At 38.8% G+C, this 17,827-nt stretch overlaps 1 protein-coding gene across 7 annotated transcripts in view; it reads left to right on the top strand.

Annotated features, from left to right (window-relative positions):
* Window positions 1–17,827, top strand: part of LOC106061695 (uncharacterized) — a 305,818-nt gene that overhangs the window by 67,098 nt on the left and 220,893 nt on the right. For 5 of the 7 annotated variants that reach the window (XM_056043798.1, XM_056043797.1, XM_056043795.1 and 2 more), the window contains one exon: window positions 11,740–11,912. In XM_056043798.1, the coding sequence (XP_055899773.1) occupies window positions 11,792–11,912 (121 nt within the window). In that variant the 5' untranslated portion in view covers window positions 11,740–11,791. Of the gene's footprint in view, window positions 1–11,734; window positions 11,913–17,827 lie in introns of all 7 variants that reach the window. The other 2 variants (XM_056043799.1, XM_056043794.1) reach the window with 1 other exon arrangement.

The following is a 17,827-nucleotide window of genomic DNA, read 5'->3' as shown; positions in this document are numbered from 1 at the left end:
TTCTCCGACTCCCAATCTCGGATCAATCAGAAAATTTTCACTATCCTTAGTTTTAACCTAACACAAGAATCAAATTTAAAAAGTAACCAATGAATTACTTGACTATTGGTAATTAATTATTTTGTTTGGTATCTCGAACAAGGCAAAGAAATATCTGGTGAACTATTGTTTTCCCATTAATTAGATCTTGTTACTAAGTACAATATAACTAGTTAGTATATCTTCAGAAGAGCAAGCTTCAACCAAACAAAAGTCTACAAAGTCCACTCAGTGCTAAAATTTAAATCCTAAACATCGTCGTTTTTCAGACCTCTTGATATACTCCACCGAAGTTAATCGCCAAAATTTTTCAAAAAGACGCCAACACAGCGGGGTTCAGATTTGCCCCTTTCTTATCTGTAGTTTCCCGCCCTCGCTTGAGGTCTCGCCCTTAGAGCCGTCGGAGCTCTGTGCCGAAAGTGTAGTTGACACCCTCGAGTCTTCAAGTCTGGAAGCCAGCGCCACAAGTACAGTCTCCCAGTTCACGTCTCTAGGCCTGGCGAGGATATTTTTTTCCCGTAAACTTCAGCGCAGTCTGATTCAATATTATTCCCACACACGTTAGTCCGTGTCAAGGTAGCGATACGCTCACAAATTTATATGATAAACTTGAAAAACAAAAAAAATCTGGAACAAGGTTAAAATTTTTAGGACAGTTCCGAAATAACTATTTTGTGTGTGTGTGAATTATGGTTCTTTGTTTTGAAATTGTTTTTCTGTATAAGTTTTATCTGTTTAGTTAGGTGGATCTTTCTTATTCTGTGGCGTAGATAGGATGGGTGGCGGGGGTCTAAATTCGAAATTCCCCTCCGGGCCTTCACTTGAGGGAGTTGCCCAAATGAATGCCCTATTTTTTAAAAATTAAATATAAAATATTACGCCGCTGTCATGTAATCTTGCTATTCACTTGGAGTCAAAAAATACCAGACAGCATTGATCTAGATGGTGTTCTAGATGTCTTGGCTGCACAGAAAGCTCGTCAAAAATCAACAGTATTATTCATTAAGAGTCTTAATGATTTTTTTTTGTTGTTAATTTTACTTATATACTGTACTAATTGGAATTTAGACATATATTTATTAAGTAGTTTATCTCATGTCATGTTGTCGAATGTCAAAATGCAGGGGACCCTAGAAAGATCAAGCCCATCTGACCTCTATATCCCTATCTACGCCACTATTCTAATTGTTTACTTGTTACGTATTTTAAAACCGAGATTAAATAAACTCAGTGACGTAGCTAGGAATTTGAGGGCTAGGGGCCTTCACCTTATAAGTGCCCCTGCATTTTGACATTCGACATCATGACGTATGATAATGGCGTAATAGTTAAGGTAAAAACAAATATCGGGGACACTCATTTGGGGGGGGGCAACTCAAGTGGGGGCCAGGGAAGATTTTCTTAGTCGGACCCCACCCCCACCCTAGCTACGCCACTGAATTAACTATCTAAGTAGGTAGAATAGCGGAGCTCTAATTTCGGCCCGAGGGCAACATCTGAACAGTGACACGTTGGAGCACTTTTCATCTCTTTCATGTTTCTTTCTGGCCAGGTTTTTAACACAATGCAAGGTAGACAGGAATTGTCGATTTCTCTACATCACTTTAATTACAAGCCGCAAGCTAATGACAGAATAATAGCAGCATTCAGAAACGAATTCTCATAACCATTAATTTGTGAAATAATTAAAACAAATTATGCAGAAATTATTTTAATAAGATTTCTCGTGCCCTAGCTCCGCGTTGGCTTCCTTTTAAAAAACAAACAAACAAACAAACGCTTAATTTGTAATAGAGTTATTATTATATTTTAAAATAATACATCATGTTCCGAGAATAATTATTCTCAATTTGTATTTTCAAGTTGTAAAGTCAGGAGATTGACATTCACGTCTGCCATGACAGAGCTAAATGTCATCTGGCATACGGATGTCATAGATTAAATTTTATTGTGCACTTTAGGGTTATATTAATCCTATTGCGTGTTTTTTAGAGGCCCCCGAAAGGGGAAAAGACGCTATTAATTAGTTTTGTGTGGAATGTCTGTCCGTCCGTCCGTCCGTCCCATTTAAATCTCGTAAAACTAGAAAAGCTAGAGAAAATCCGACATCATAAAATAATAGACCATTCAAAGTTCTGATGCTATGGCTACTTTTTTTCTTTTCTGAAAGCGAAAAATCTTATTTTTAAAATCACTTATGCAAGCAGGATTTTCATAAAAATAAACCATTTTTACAACTTTTTACTATAAATAGTAAAAAAACACGGGAGGCTCTCTAGTAAGGGAAATAGTCATTTATCATATTTTAAACACATTTATGCAAATGGTTCTGGATTTTTAGTCAATTTTTATTTTATATTTATATTGCGGGACACCACACACGCTAACCCTCCTCCCGATTGTAACACATTATGATTGGGCAGGCTACATGAGGCTCAATATGGAGGATATTACATATTCTAACATACTGTTACGTTCTTCTCTATCAGGCCTTCTGCAAACACTGCTAAACACAACAGCACATCCAACACAAGAACTTGACAACAAGAGCTTCAGTAAACAGGGTGGCGATTTATTTACAATTACATGAAAAGCCAATACAACACAATTGGCCACATCAAATTCAAATGCTTTCTTGTACAATAGAACTGCCTACTAACACTACAAGTCTTTCTCTGTCTTCTTCTAGACTCGTACAGCTACAATTTCAAGGACTCACTTTGTAGACACAGTCCTTACTGCTTGCTGTCCTGGACTCTACTGTCTATTGTTACATACTGTCGCTAGTCTGTGAAGTGAGAACGGTTTATCGTGACTATGACCACGACATGGGTCATATTTGCGTGAACTAGCAGTAATGTCCCTTGTTCAACAGCCCTTGACCTGTGTGATTGGGTTGAATCATGTGTGTCAGTAGGCCGCACACACATTAACCCTTTCAGTCCGCCACTGGGGTTATAACAATACAATAATTAATAAGCTTATTGAGCCGTGAATTCACTCTTATAATAGGTCTACATCTATTATAATAGTATCTAGACTATAGATCTAGGTGTAAATATATGTAGGTCTACTAGCAAATGTTTTATTTAACAAATGGATTTAGGTCGATTAGCTATTTTGATAGCTCCATTCATACTATTTTTACGTTCACGCATTCGTTTTCTTATAACTTTATTATTTCGTTTAATTCTTTCTAAAAAAAAACTCTCAGTGACTATATCAACAGTGATACGCAAATTAAGACCCGCGGGTCACGGGTAATATATGGCTAATAGTATTTAAATTCTTATATTTTACTATTTTACTTTATAAGTACAGTGTAAGATCTAAATAATAAAAAAATCTAAATATAATAAAACTTTCATAGTCCTGCTAATAAAAAATTCGATATAAGGGCGTTAAAACTTTTTTTTTCGCATTTAAGTAAATTGGCAGGGCAACAAACGCTGGCGCCCTCCTGTCGACGTTTGGTAATCTAGCCATCGTCCATAGTTTTTGCCCGGAGAGAGCATGGAGGAGGGGCGCCACTCCTGCGCGTCTCTCGGTATTTAAGTGGAATTAAAGCACCCCTAGGGCGTGGCGAGAATGCGTTAACTGGAATATGTAAGAAAATAACTACAGTGAGAAGTTTATCAAGATGGAGGGGGTGGGTGCGAGATGGAACTGTATATTTTGGGTTTGTTCTTTATCGACATATAGTCTTAAAGTTTCAGTTGTCCGGGAGAGAGAGAGGGCTTATGTTGAAGATATAGAGGGTAATAGAGTAGTTTAGTGAGAACGGTTTATCGAAGTGTTAAGTGGTGAGATAGTGATACGGGTTGATAGTGAGACAGAGAGTCGGGGGGGGGGGGATAATGGAACAGTGGTCGGGACGAGTGAGTGCGCGCGCACGTGCCGTGGGAGTCGACTTCAAGATTCGAGGTAGAAAGATCTGGAGTAGGTGGCATGATAAGGGAGAGAACATTTTTATGAGCCCGATAGTAAGAGTGATGTTTATGTCGTGGGGGGGGGAGGGGAGTCACGCCTCACTCAGTGCAGTGATTGTGAAGACTTGAGGGCGCTCTTTGGATCGGGTGTAGACTTTGTGAAGACTTGAGGGCGCTCTTTGGATCGGGTGTAGACTTTGTGAAGACTTGAGGGCGCTCTTTGGATTGGGGGTTGACGTTGTGAAGACTTGAGGCACTCTTTGGATTGGGGGTTGACGTTGTGAAGACTTGAGGGCGCTCTTTGGAGCGGGTGTAGACTTTATGAAGACTTGAGGCACTCTTTGGATTGGGGGTAGACTTTGTGAAGACTTGAGGCACTCTTTGGAACGGGTGTTGACGTTGTGAAGACTTGAGACACTCTTTGGATCGGGTGTTGAGGTTGTGAAGACTTGAGACACTCTTTGGATCGGGTGTTGACGTTGTGAAGACTTGAGACACTCTTTGGATCGGGTGTAGACTTTGTGAAGACTTGAGGCACTCTTTGGATTGGGGGTTGACGTTGTGAAGACTTGAGGGCGCTCTTTGGATCGGGGGTTGACGTTTTGAAGACTTGAGGCATTCTTTGGATCGGGTGTAGACTTTGTGAAGACTTGAGGCACTCTTTGGAGCGGGTGTAGACTTTGTGAAGACTTGAGGCACTCTTTGGATTGGGGGTTGACGTTGTGAAGACTTGAGGCACTCTTTGGAACGGGTGTTGACGTTGTGAAGACTTGAGACACTCTTTGGATCGGGTGTTGACGTTGTGAAGACTTGAGACACTCTTTGGAGCGGGGGTTGACGTTGTAGTGGCGCAGTGCATTTCTTGCGCTAGGTGTAGTTTTGGACAACGTACTTAAATGGGGGAGTGTGAGTTTTTTTGCGCCAAATTTTAAGTGTTGAGGGCGCCATGTCAGTGGCTCATGATGGGTAAAGCACTTTGCGCTTGGCGCAATATGTGCTTTTCGTTCAGTTAGGATTGAAATGTCTGCAGTGCTACTATGGTTGAAAGTTGAAATGATATAAAATCATCAGCGTAGCTTTATTAAAAGCAACACAGCGCATTTTTTCTCTGGGCATATTTTTACAGCACTATTTTACCTCATGGTTTATATTGTAAGATATGGTTAAAAAATGAACCATTTACGTTACTGGGTTCCCATCTAGTTCGACTGAAGTCTGGCGCAGCTACGCCTCCGGATGCCTACCCACCCTCCGATATGACTAAGGACTGAAATATCTATACCACTAGGTGCCCATCCAGTGTGACTGAAGACTGAAAAAATTACGCCACTGCGTACCCCATTCCAATTTCCCCCATTCCACTCCTAAGGTCTCCTTCAGTCGCGAAACGACTATGGATCATCTCATGGAAATGAGATGAATGCCTGGGCATTGGCTGTGGTCGGAACGATACCCCCCCCCTCTCCATGCAGCTTATGTCTCCAAAAGAACATAGGCGTCGCAGGTTCTGCCAGGGTGTAGCACTGCTGATTATTAAATTACATTTATATTAAGAACAACCATCTCTCTCTCTCTTTCTCTCTCTCTCTCTCTCTCTCTCTTCTTGTCTCGGATTAATGTGTATATGCTTGTAAAATCTATTTTTACTTATCTATGTCAATAGTCTGTGCTATTGACCGGAAGTGTGTAAGTTTTAGACAAGGAAAGAGGCCAGTGTTCTGATACATGCTTCCAAGAGTAATAAAGTTCTGTGTTCGCCTTGACCAAGTTATTTAGTGTTTTGTAATTACATCTGAACCCAGGGACACCCAGACATGGTGAGATACTAAGGTAGTTTTTATAGAGCTAGATAGAAAGCCGTAACATACATTTTGAGGCTCATCCTCCCGGTTAGTAGAGATAGCCTTGCAAGGCATAAGACAGAACTTTATTTCGCCATTGTGAAAAGGTCAAGGACCAAGACTGCCTTGACGTCGGGAAGTGTGCGTTGACGTGGAACGGGGGAAAAAAAAGTCACTCAGCCGAGACAAAAGTAGGTCAGACAGAATTGATAGCGCAATTTGATTTGTATTGTTTATATTGGATGCTAGATATAGCAACAAGAATGGCAGACAGATTATCACAGATAATACCCGCTGGAAAAGAGATGAGATTGACTGGAACCGCTCTGCAGGAGATGAGCGAGCTAAAAAGAGAGACGAAGAGCTAAAGAGGCTGAACCAAGAGCTGAAGAAAGAGAGGGTGAAGAGAGAATTTAAAAAGGCAGAAATTGACACTTAAGACCTACATGGAAACGAGAGTTGCGACCTTTCAACGCGGCTGTCGATCAGATAGATTTGACCAGATACCTCTTCGGCAGAAGATTCGTGCTTCAAACAGATCAAGCGCCCTTAGTCGGTGAATTCCAGGGTACCTCGCTGAGCCCATTAGCTTCCGGACTTTCAGATGGAAGTGTAGCATATCCCTGGCAGTGGACACTCTGTCACGCTTATCATAGATATAAGCTGGCATGGCTTCTTATACGCATGTTTGGCTTAATCAAAGACTGATTTCAACTAAGACCAAGAGTCCATAACTTAAAAGAGTTTGTAATTACAGATGAATTCAGTGACACCTAGACTTCGAGAGAAAGTAATGTACTTTATGTAGAACTCTACTCTTCACTTCTCTACTTTCATTTCTCTTTACTTCTCTTCATTTCTCTTCAATTCTCTTCATTTCTCTTCACTTCTCTTTATTTCCCTTCACTTCTCTTCATTTCTCTTCACTTCTCTTCGTTTCTCTTCACTTCTCTTCACTTCTCTTTATTTCCCTTCTCTTTATTTCCCTTCACTTCTCTTCATTTCTCTTTACTTCTATTTACTTCTCTTTACTTCTCTTCATTTCTCTTCACTTCTTTTTATTTCCCTTCACTTCTCTTCACTTCTCTTTATTTCCCTTCACGTCTCTTCATTTCTCTTTACTTCTCTTCACTTCTCTTCATTTCTCTTCACTTCTCTTCACTTCTCTTCATTTCTCTTCATTTCTCTTCACTTCTCTTCACTTCTCTTTATTTCCCTTCACTTCTTCTCTTTACTTCTCTTTACTTCACTTCACTTAACTTCACTTCACTGCTCTTCACTTAAGTTCTCTTCACTTCACTTCTCTTCATTTCACTTCTCTTCACTTCTCTATTTCTCATTTCTCTTCACTTCTCTTCCTTTCTCTTTACTTCTCTTTACTTCACTTGAATTCACTGCTCTTCAATTAACTTCACTTCTCTTCTCTCTCCCTCAATAGCTCTTTTTTTTTTGTTTTGTTTCTTTCTTGTATTCATTTTAGTATCAGTATTTAGTATCAGAGATTATCTTAGTTAATTTTTTTCTGCCCTTGCTAACCAGCCTGTAAATATAGCACCGACTTACTTTTGGTTTGAGAAGATTGAACTCCTTGTATGACCTGAACAGAACAACATGTACCCAGCATGCACCAGTAACTCTGTTGTTATGCCAGATACATCCGTGTAACAGGGCCAGCCAAGTGATCAATGATTGGTGCAGCACACGCGTGCACACATACTTAGTCTCACACACACTGACACTCACAGATATACTTACACACTTAAAGACGCTCACACACCCAGCACACACTGGCACACACAGACACACTCACACGCGAAAACAATACTAACTGTTGCACTGACACAAGTACTTAAGACCCCGAGGGCGTATTGCTTTAACACAGTGCAGGTAGATCCATTACGCAAGAGATGGGGGTATACGCAGTATACGCTCATTTCTCTCACGCCCGTCTTCCATCCTTCGCAATTATCCCCCCCCCCCAGCCACCTCCTATCAGTGCCCAGGTTCCTCCGCACCCATTATAAAAACAACGTCATTAGGCATTTGGCTAACTTGGTTTATTGTGACTCGCTCTCCGCTAACAGGACACGCCCATGAGAGAGTGCCACAATAACATGCCTAAGAGAAGGTGCCACGATGAAACGACGCCCTTGTAGGTTTTGTAAGATAGAAAGATAGATTTCGCTTTCATCCAGCCCGATGTTGCGGTCAGGGAGGGGCTGGGGGGACTCTCCAAAGAAATGGAAGTCTAGACTGTCGTGACGTCAGAAGCTGTAGGCCTTGTTAGAATAAACGTTTTTAATAGATCTTGCTTGGAAGGATAGTAATGATAGGCTTTGTCAACAGGGATATTTATCATATTAATATGCTTTGTGAAAAGGTATATCAATTATAGGCTTTGTCAAGAGAGATTTTTATCAAATTTCTCGTCAAGTGGGGATATAGTGATAGGCATAGTTTTCGAGTCTTGAGATATTCCTGCTGACTGCTTTACGTTGCAGCGCTCGCTTTCTTCCACCTGGACCTGAGCTCTGTAGGATTTTTCAGAGACTAACCATATGATCTTGAAACTTTGAAAGGTTGCCTGCCTGGTCGAGCGTTACGCGCACTAGACTTTCGTTCTGTCTCGATGGTCCCGGGTTCACACCCTGCCCGCTGCCATCTATCTTCGTCCAGCTGGAAGGTTTGAACTAGGAGGTAAATAATTCTCTGAAGGAACATTCGAAACATGTCTAATATTTTACAAAGTGTCTTTGTATTGCTTTTTGACTTGGTTAATACCCAGTGCCGTATTTAGACTTAAAAAGGTCCCAAGCTGTTTATGCTTTTTTGTGGGCCCTTTATAAGTCCAGATATTAAATTTAATTGCTTAATATTTCTTGGATATCCCTAAGTTGTAGCTTATGTTGCACATAGGTAAATCCGGTCCTGATAATACTTAGCTTATTATACAGGCGCATATTTCTAGACCTAGATCAGAAAGCATGTTCGGTCTAGGTGCTAAACAAATGTAATACATGTTTTATGAAGCACATATTGTCATGTGTGCTATATTATGTGTGAAAATAAACACACACACACAATCATGTGAATGAGCCTCGGCTCTACGCGATATCATGAATGAGTGATGATACACAAACGGACTTGGCATAGAGAATAAATGTCATATGACACACAGTGTCTTAAATGCTGTCTGACATTGACCGACGTCTTTTTTCTGTCCTCGTTTCGACCCCCCGCCTTCTCCCCGAAACAACCTTCTCCCCAGCAACTACTCCCCAGGGCGGCACCCGTCAGTGAGATAAGATATTCTTGGATTTAACTCTTCGCTTCAACGGTGGTCCGGGACAGTAAAAATTTGTTCGATCAAATGCGAATCCTGGGCATTGCTCTCTGCGGACCAGCTCTGGACAGGCTGACCAAAAGCTCTGGAGGGAAGGGTTGCCCTCTGAGGAGAGTCGCTATCATCTCTTTTGTTTCATTCCTAGTGTTCTCATTGAAATTATTCTTTCATACCTTCACCTCTTTTATTTCATTTTTTCTTTCATAATTCTTCTTTCCAACTCACTCTTACTCCTAGTACCACGCAGATTGTATACAGTTTCCTCTCCTCTTCCTCTTTTTTTTATTTTCTTTCTTACTCTCTTTCTCTTTCTATCTCTTTTTCCTTCCCTCTCAATCCTCTTCTTTCTCCCTTTATTTCTTATTTCTGCGTCCCTCTTTCTCTGTTTTTCTCTAACCCTCTCGTTCTTTGTCTAATGAACTTTCTCCATCTCTCTTTCTTGATCTCTCCTTCTTTTCCCTTTCTCTCCCTCTAACAAGTAATTCTCTTCTCTCCCTCTAACAAGTAATTCTCTTCTCTCCCTCTAACAAGTAATTCTCTTCTCTCCCTCTAACAAGTAATTCTCTTCTCTCCCTCTAACAAGTAATTTTCTTCTCTCCCTCTAACAAGTAATTTTCTTCTCTCCCTCTAACAAGTAATTTTCTTCTTTCCCTCTAACAAGTAATTCTCTTCTCTCCCTCTAACAAGTAATTCTCTTCTCTCCCTCTAACAAGTAATTCTCTTCTCTCCCTCTAACAAGTAATTTTCTTCTTTCCCTCTAACAAGTAATTCTCTTCTTTCCCTCTAACAAGTAATTCTCTTCTTTCCCTCTAACAAGTAATTTTCTTCTTTCCCTCTAACAAGTAATTCTCTTCTCTCCCTCTAACAAGTAATTCTCTTCTCTCCCTCTAACAAGTAATTCTCTTCTCTCCCTCTAACAAGTAATTCTCTTCTCTACCTCTAACAAGTAATTTTCTTCTCTCCCTCTAACAAGTAATTTTCTTCTTTCCCTCTAACAAGTAATTTTCTTCTCTCCCTCTAACAAGTAATTTTCTTCTTTCCCTCTAACAAGTAATTCTCTTCTTTCCCTCTAACAAGTAATTCTCTTCTTTCCCTCTAACAAGTAATTCTCTTCTCTCCCTCTAACAAGTAATTCTCTTCTCTCCCTCTAACAAGTAATTCTCTTCTCTCCCTCTAACAAGTAATTCTCTTCTCTCCTTTTTTCTACATTACTTTTTTTTTTTTGGCTTGTTCTTTTCATACAGTCTCCTCTCATTTGTTCACATTTATTACTCTCATTTTCACTCTCTCTCTCTCTCTCTCTTTCTTTCTCTCTCTCTCCATTATACTTCCTCTCTCCCTCCCATTTTAAACACGCCTCCACTCTAATACTGTAACCCAAGTAAAATAGTTTATAACGTGTTAGTTTGAATCTTTCATTGTTCAGACTGAACAGATCCATATATCATGTAAAGTTCTTAGTGACTTTGTGCCTGTGTTGTAGACATGAACTTATTGTGTCCAGACTTTTAGAAGTATGGATTACTTTCAACTCACGCGCTCATTATATATTCAACATGGAGTCGTAGTTTGAAGAGCTCTATGGTCGTTGTATAGATCTATATCAGAGCGTTTGAAACAAGGAGAGAGAGAGAGAGAGAGATTGAAGCAAATTGAGAGAGAGAGAGAGAGAGAGAGAGAGAGGGTGAAAAAGATTGAAAGAGAAAGGCATTGGGAAAGAGAGAGAGAAAGAGAGCTAGAAAGAGATTATAAAAGAGATTGATAATGAGAGAAAGAGATTGTATAGAAAATGAGATTGAAGGAGTGGTAAAGAGATTGAAAAAGAGATTTAAAAAATGGAGAGAACAAGATTGAGGGAGAGACCAAATGATTGAGTGAAAGCGAGAGGTTGAGAAAGAGAAAAAACGAGACCAATCCTAAGACCAAAGACTGACTCTAGAGATGCAGGATTAGTGAATGGAAGAGCCAACAAGAGATACATGTTTAGTGAATGGAAGAGCCAATAAGAGATGCATGTTTAGTGAATGGAAGAGCCAACAAGAGATGCATGTTTAGTGAATGGAAGAGCCAACAAGAGATGCATGTTTAGTGAATGGAAGAGCCAATAAGAGATGCATGTTTAGTGAATGGAAGAGCCAACAAGAGATGCATGTTTAGTGAATGGAAGAGCCAACAAGAGATGCATGTTTAGTGAATGGAAGAGCCAATAAGAGATGCATGTTTAGTGAATGGAAGAGCCAACAAGAGATGCATGTTTAGTGAATGGAAGAGCCAACAAGAGATGCATGTTTAGTGAATGGAAGAGCCAATAAGAGATGCATGTTTAGTGAATGGAAGAGCCAACAAGAGATGCATGTTTAGTGAATGGAAGAGCCAACAAGAGATGCATGTTTAGTGAATAGAAGAGCCAATAAGAGATGCATGTTTAGTGAATGGAAGAGCTAACAATAGATGCATGTTTAGTGAATGGAAGAGCCAGTAAAGCTTATCTACCATCACTGACACTTAAATATTACCTATTATTAATAATGTATCTACTCTTAGTTTGTAAACAATTTTATTGAAAAAAAAAAACTATTCAGTTCAGTTCACAGATAAAGAACATTATTTCGCCTCAGCATCGGCTGATATCTCTCAAGATGGAGGCGCACAGGATGACCGGAAGTCGCTTGACTTCTGCTTGGATACCCTTGCTTATCTTGCTATTGGATTACGTTTTGATGGATGTGGTGACGGGAATGCAGTGGGAGCACCTGTCCGGTGAGTACCAGGTTCATTTTCGAACACACGCACACACATTGGTCAATTCTAACACACTCACACACACGCACTCGCTAGTATGTTCACACACTCTTAGTACGCCAACATACTTGTTAGCACGGACTTTATTTTTGGTAAAAGGGCAAATATGGCAGTCGGAGCCTCGACCTGATTTAGGCGATAACTCAAACTTCTAACACAGGATACGCTATGTGTTGTAAAGCCATCGAAATTGTATTTTTAGTAAACATATCTATATATCATTGGCAATAATCACCCCCCCCCTTTTTCAGCTGCATATTTACAACCTCGCCTTAGATGGCTGCAATTTGAAATATATACATAGAACTCAAATCAAAAGACTTACCAGGTCTAAGCCTGAAAAATCACAAAGTCCGCTTATCATGGGCGTGTGCGGACGATGGGTGCAGTTAAAAAACTCTAACACCTTTTATTTGAATGAAACGTACTCTCCGTCATGGTCGTTTACTTAATGGGGGCAACGCCCCATGGTATTTCCTTTCGCTGTTGACATGCTACGCCTTTATTTTGGTTAAGGAAGGAGCGGATTGATCTGAACTTTTTTTTTCTACTTAAAGAATGATGGAATAGTTGTTGTTCTTTTGTGATGCTATAAATATGCCATGCTGCTCCTCAAACGATTAAAACAAAACACTTGATCAAAACGTCCCCTGCAACAAAACGGCTGCGCCAAAATGGTCGCGCCAAAACGGATGCACTAAAACGTGAAGCAAAGCCATCCTGTCATGCCACGATTCAGTTTTCATTTTAAAAAGTCAAAGTACTAAATTTTGACATTAAAAGTTCAAAAAAATTTTCTATAATTTACTATCTTCGCTACAGCGTAACAATTATTATCGTGTGGAAATCTATAAATACGCGTCCCCAACAGCTTTCAGAACTCTGAAAAACAAAAATCATCAATTTTATATGAAAACAGTTTTTAATTGAATGTGGATGGCCTGCATGGAGTGACTCAGCTTGGATAAATGTAGCCCTGCTTATTGAATTGGCATACTGATAATCAGGAGTAGTTAACCTCCGTCTTTGTCTCTCTGACTACATGGTTGGAGACTAAAGTTATCCCCCGTCTTTGTCCTGCTGTTTATATGGATAAAGACATGCTACAAATAACATCCATACAAAGCGGAAACGGTTATTATAGTGTAGCGCGAGTGTTCAGACTTAGCATTAGGCAAAGTCTCGTCTCATAACGCGAGATTAAGATGAACAAGGAAACTGGAAGTTTATAAGAATGGGTCAATCAAACGTATTTAGATTGAAACAGATTTGAGAATTAAGAGAAATTAACTATTCCATTCCTGTTGACTGTAAATAATGTCAGCATGGAGCCTGGAGACCCTTCTGTTTTAACTGAGTAGGGAGAGGGCCCGAATGATTCTGTCGTATTCTAAGTCGTAAGATTTGTGGGATATATAAGGCTTTCTACTGGAGATACTTATACATGGCGGTACAACTACAAATAGAAATTTAAAGTGCATCCGGTGTACAAAATAGAGGGAGTGTTCATAATCTAGGTTTTTTTAAAGGTATGTGATAGGTTTTTGTGCACTGTTTGGCACTACAGAATCAAGTTTTCTTAGTTTTTCTACGTGTTTCGACATTTTTCCTAGTTTTTCTAAGTTTTTTTCCCGCTTTTAGCACAAAGTCATTTCAATATACAGGAAGAATAAGACTATCAGTCTAAAAAAACAAAAATAACAAAAGGGTTACAGCCTAGCCACACTTTGGGATATAGTTCAAACTAGAGGTCAATTCTTTTGATTGAGTTGGCAACAGAGACGTTCCATTCTGTGTCCTTGACCTTGTTTAGTTTATCGTGAACATCGCCAATATGGCGGCGAAGCTTTTATTGTTGTTGTTTGTTTGTTTTTTTCCAGTCATCATTTCAATGCAATGAAACATTTACATTCGTATTAATTATTTACAGAACGAAATAACCAGAAAATTAATGTCACTAATTTGATCTGACTTATAGAAAATACACATACGCACTCGCTAGTCACAGATATTTCAGATTTGTGTTTTAGGGGTTGTCCGATTATAATTTCAATCGTTTACGACTTTGTCTATTTGGTTTATGACAAAATATGTATGTCACAGTTGGGTCTGCGCAGCCAGATAAAGCTTTATGATTTCGTAGTCATGGGGAACTGAAGTCGTTGTCTTGAATGACTTTGCCTGCATCAAAATTTCTCAAAATCGTGATTAAATTTTGGTGACTACGATTTGATATTACATCATATTCTAATGTTTGTAATGCATCAAGTTATTCTGTATCTTTCTCATATGTTTGGATTTGATGCAATCAAATTTTCTTCCCTCCTTTTCTCACTGTCCAGTTGAATCCATATTTTTGGATGGCTACGTCATCAAAAGGAACATTCGCTAAAAGCCCAGTAAAAGCGAAAATCATTTCTAGCCAATCGTAATGCGTCTAATTATTTGTATCTTTCTACTCACCTCTGGTGCGCGCATGCGCATGTCCCGTCGTTTATTGACCCATTTCATTTTTACCCCCGAGAAGAAAAAAAAGAACAGAAAATTAAAAGCAACTTTACGTTTTGATAATGTCATATTTTCATTCTAATTTTTTTCAACACTTTGATAATGTAATTCTGTTTTGTTTTTTTTTCTTACGGCCGCTCCATTTAAGTTTTAAATCATACTGTTGTAGTTAAAATGACCTAATTTGATGGCAAAGCGGGGTCAGGCTGACCTTTTTCTGGATTAAAAAAAAAAGTGCGCTTTTTAAATATAGATTGTTTGGTTTTTTAAAGAAATCATTTTCTTTCCATGCTCGTGCGTGTACAAAAGGAGCAAAGACTGTGGTTGTCTCCATGTGGTTGTCTTCGTGTGGTTGTCTCAGTGTGGTTGTCTCCCTGTGGTTGTCTCCGTGTGGTTGTCTCCGTGTGGTTGTCTCCGTGTGGTTGGACTAGATTTTTTTTTAAAGTTTAATAGATTTATTTTTTTTTGAGGATATATATCCTTATATTGACATTACTTAAGCATCACTTGTTATTTGGGTCATTAATTGAAGCGGTCAGTTAAAACCCTTACCATGGCTGTAACATGTTCATACCAATAAAACAAACACAAAATATTTGCGAGAAAAATATAGACACTCTATAAAAATATTCCGCAGAATTAAAATAATTCTGTTTTATTAGAAGCACGCGTTCAGTCACACAGACTCATTTCAATTCGTACGCGCTGCTTTAAACAGGGACACCTTGTGAATACAGATCTCAAAATTTATATATATAACCATTTGTGAACACCATATTTTTTATGCACTTTCAGTTTATAAATACAAAGATATTTCTTTAGAAATAAAAAATATAAAATATACATATTCCAATCTTGTAAGGACACGTGAAGAGAATTTATAATAACTTGAAGAACGAATACAGAATTACGCTTTAAAAAAAAACAAACATACTTGAATATATGATGAATTCGCTGCCTTTTTATTTTTTGTCTACAGCAATAAGAGACGCCGTTTACTTAGGCCTATGTCCCAAGCTCTTCAAATTTGAGACAGTAAGACCGGAAGTCTCTTTATGTTTACTCAAATGCGCATGCGGAGGTTTGGTTTCCGGTTATTCTAGCATATCCAGCGCTCGTCGCCTTACGTGAAACTGAAAACAAAAAAGGGGCAGGGGGTGGACAGACAAATACTAATGACAGCCTGAACTAGTCAACAAAACTATTTCCTCGAATCAAGAGAGAATTCTTTCTGTCTAATGTGTTCAAACTGATTCAGATTTTCGAACTCAGACAAAAGTGCGTTTAGCCAAACAGGAAATTGTCTTCCACCAAAATTTAAAAAAAAAAAATTCCCAAAAATTCAACATTACTTCGTCAAGATACAATTACTCTAAGACATTATTTAATTTTTTTTTGTTCTGGGTCTAAATGAATGCCATTCCATTAGCGACAAATCGGGAATTTGTTTTTTTTCACAATTAATTTTGTAGACTTATAAATGAAGACTGAGGCGCGAGTCTCTCTGCTTGTTTTCCCTACAAAATTGGTTCAAACGTTCTAGCCGCAAGTTCTAGGTCACACTTGCTTTAGATTGGTTCTGCTGTCTGAGGGTTGCAGGATGGTAATAAAGGTAGAGGTTAGTTTGGGGTGGAGTTCTATATTGACCTCGTGACCTTTCGTTCTATCGGACATGTATTTTAATTTTTTCTAGTATGTAAAAATAAGTGAAAAAAGGGAGATAAGAAACTTTTAATTTCACCTAAAAAAGAAGTCCAAAGATTTAAATAAATAATTTTTTAAATAAAAATGTATATCTATATTTCAAATGCAGATATAATATGGAAAAAAAATGAATAATAGTTTATGATGTAACTTCAACAAAAGTCACTAACTCTGAACAATTTTGGAACTTCTCATTTGTAATGAACTTGAAAACTGATCTCGTTTGGATCACTCTCTTATGCTCCTGAATCTGCGATAAATTTGTGACTTTAAATTTGTTGAACTCCAGAGGGCATGTTACAATGAACAGTGTGTTTGACCATGAACTATATATAATCTTAATAACCTTGACTGCTCAACAGTATTATATGGTCTGGACGTGGATGCGTTAAATTGTTTGTATTGTGTGTTAGTGTAAATGAAAGTATAATCTAAATAAACCATTTTTTTTTTTAAGTCAACATTAGACATCCTGTCATAAAGATGTAGTTTACATTACTGAGATTTTAAAAGCATCAGATTTAACTTAGATACTTTATATTTAATTTGTTCTGCTAAGATGATATATTGCAGTCACATCATACATGCACCCATTAAAAGTGTGTACTTCATCAATAACGATGACCGTGTGGAACACTGCGATAAATCCTTAACTTGTTTGTCTGGTATGTTATTGCTATAGAAACATACTGGGGGGGGGGGAAGCTTTAAGTATAGCCTATTAAAGACAACAGGAGATGACACCGAAACTTGCATAAAGTAAGAAGAGACTGTTCAGTTTTATAATTGGTGATCTGCACAAGCGTAGACATAGTACACTGTATAGGTCACAGAAGTCAACGGAAAAACACGACTTAGGGGTCAATACTGGACAATTCCGTAGCGGTGCTTGACCCCCCCCCCTTCATGCAGCTTGACATGGCGATGATCAAGAACGATGATCAATTATTTCAAAATATTTTGGGGGGCTCGTCCTTTAAATAAACTGGCTACATCGCAATGAGCCTTTATTCCGTCTGAGATGAGCAACAAAATGAATTCAGTTTAGACAGGACTAGATTAGCGCAAGAATACACGAAGGACGTAATTATCTTCTGTTTTTTTGAAGATACGTCTATAATTTATAAGAAACGTTTAGTGTTGGTGTGAATGAGTGTACCCAATAAAAGTTTTGTTGAAACTCGAGCCCCCCCCCCCCCCCCCAGGTCTGAGGAGATTGGCTTACAAGACTAGCATTAGTCAGGATTTTATTGCCACCCATCTTTGTGGAGCTCTTCCGTAGAGACAAACAAAAATAGTCTTCACAGAGCAGCAACAGAAGGCTCAAAGACATGGGAAACTATTTCTTTGGTGAGCAGGGAAATAACTGGTGAGGAATTACTAACAGAGTTTCTTGTTTTTATCTTGCAAGCTGAGGTATGTTGGGTTTAATTAAGATTCTCTCCACCTCCCATGCCAATATATCTCCTTCTCTCTCTCTCAATATATTCATCTCTCTCTCTCTCTCTCTCTCTCTCTCTCTCTATCTCTCTCTCACACACACACACATATGTCTGTTAAAACATATGACTCTAAATGAACTACATCGCTTAACGAAGCTTAGAACATACTACTTGATTATACAGGTAATTCCTATTAGACAGCTCAAAGGTCATAGGTTA

The sequence above is a fragment of the Biomphalaria glabrata genome, chromosome 10 (genome assembly GCF_947242115.1).
Source record: "Biomphalaria glabrata chromosome 10, xgBioGlab47.1, whole genome shotgun sequence".
Classification (NCBI taxonomy): domain Eukaryota; kingdom Metazoa; phylum Mollusca; class Gastropoda; family Planorbidae; genus Biomphalaria; species Biomphalaria glabrata.
Note: the sequence above shows the minus strand (reverse complement) of the source record. Positions and strands in the feature narration are given on the sequence as shown.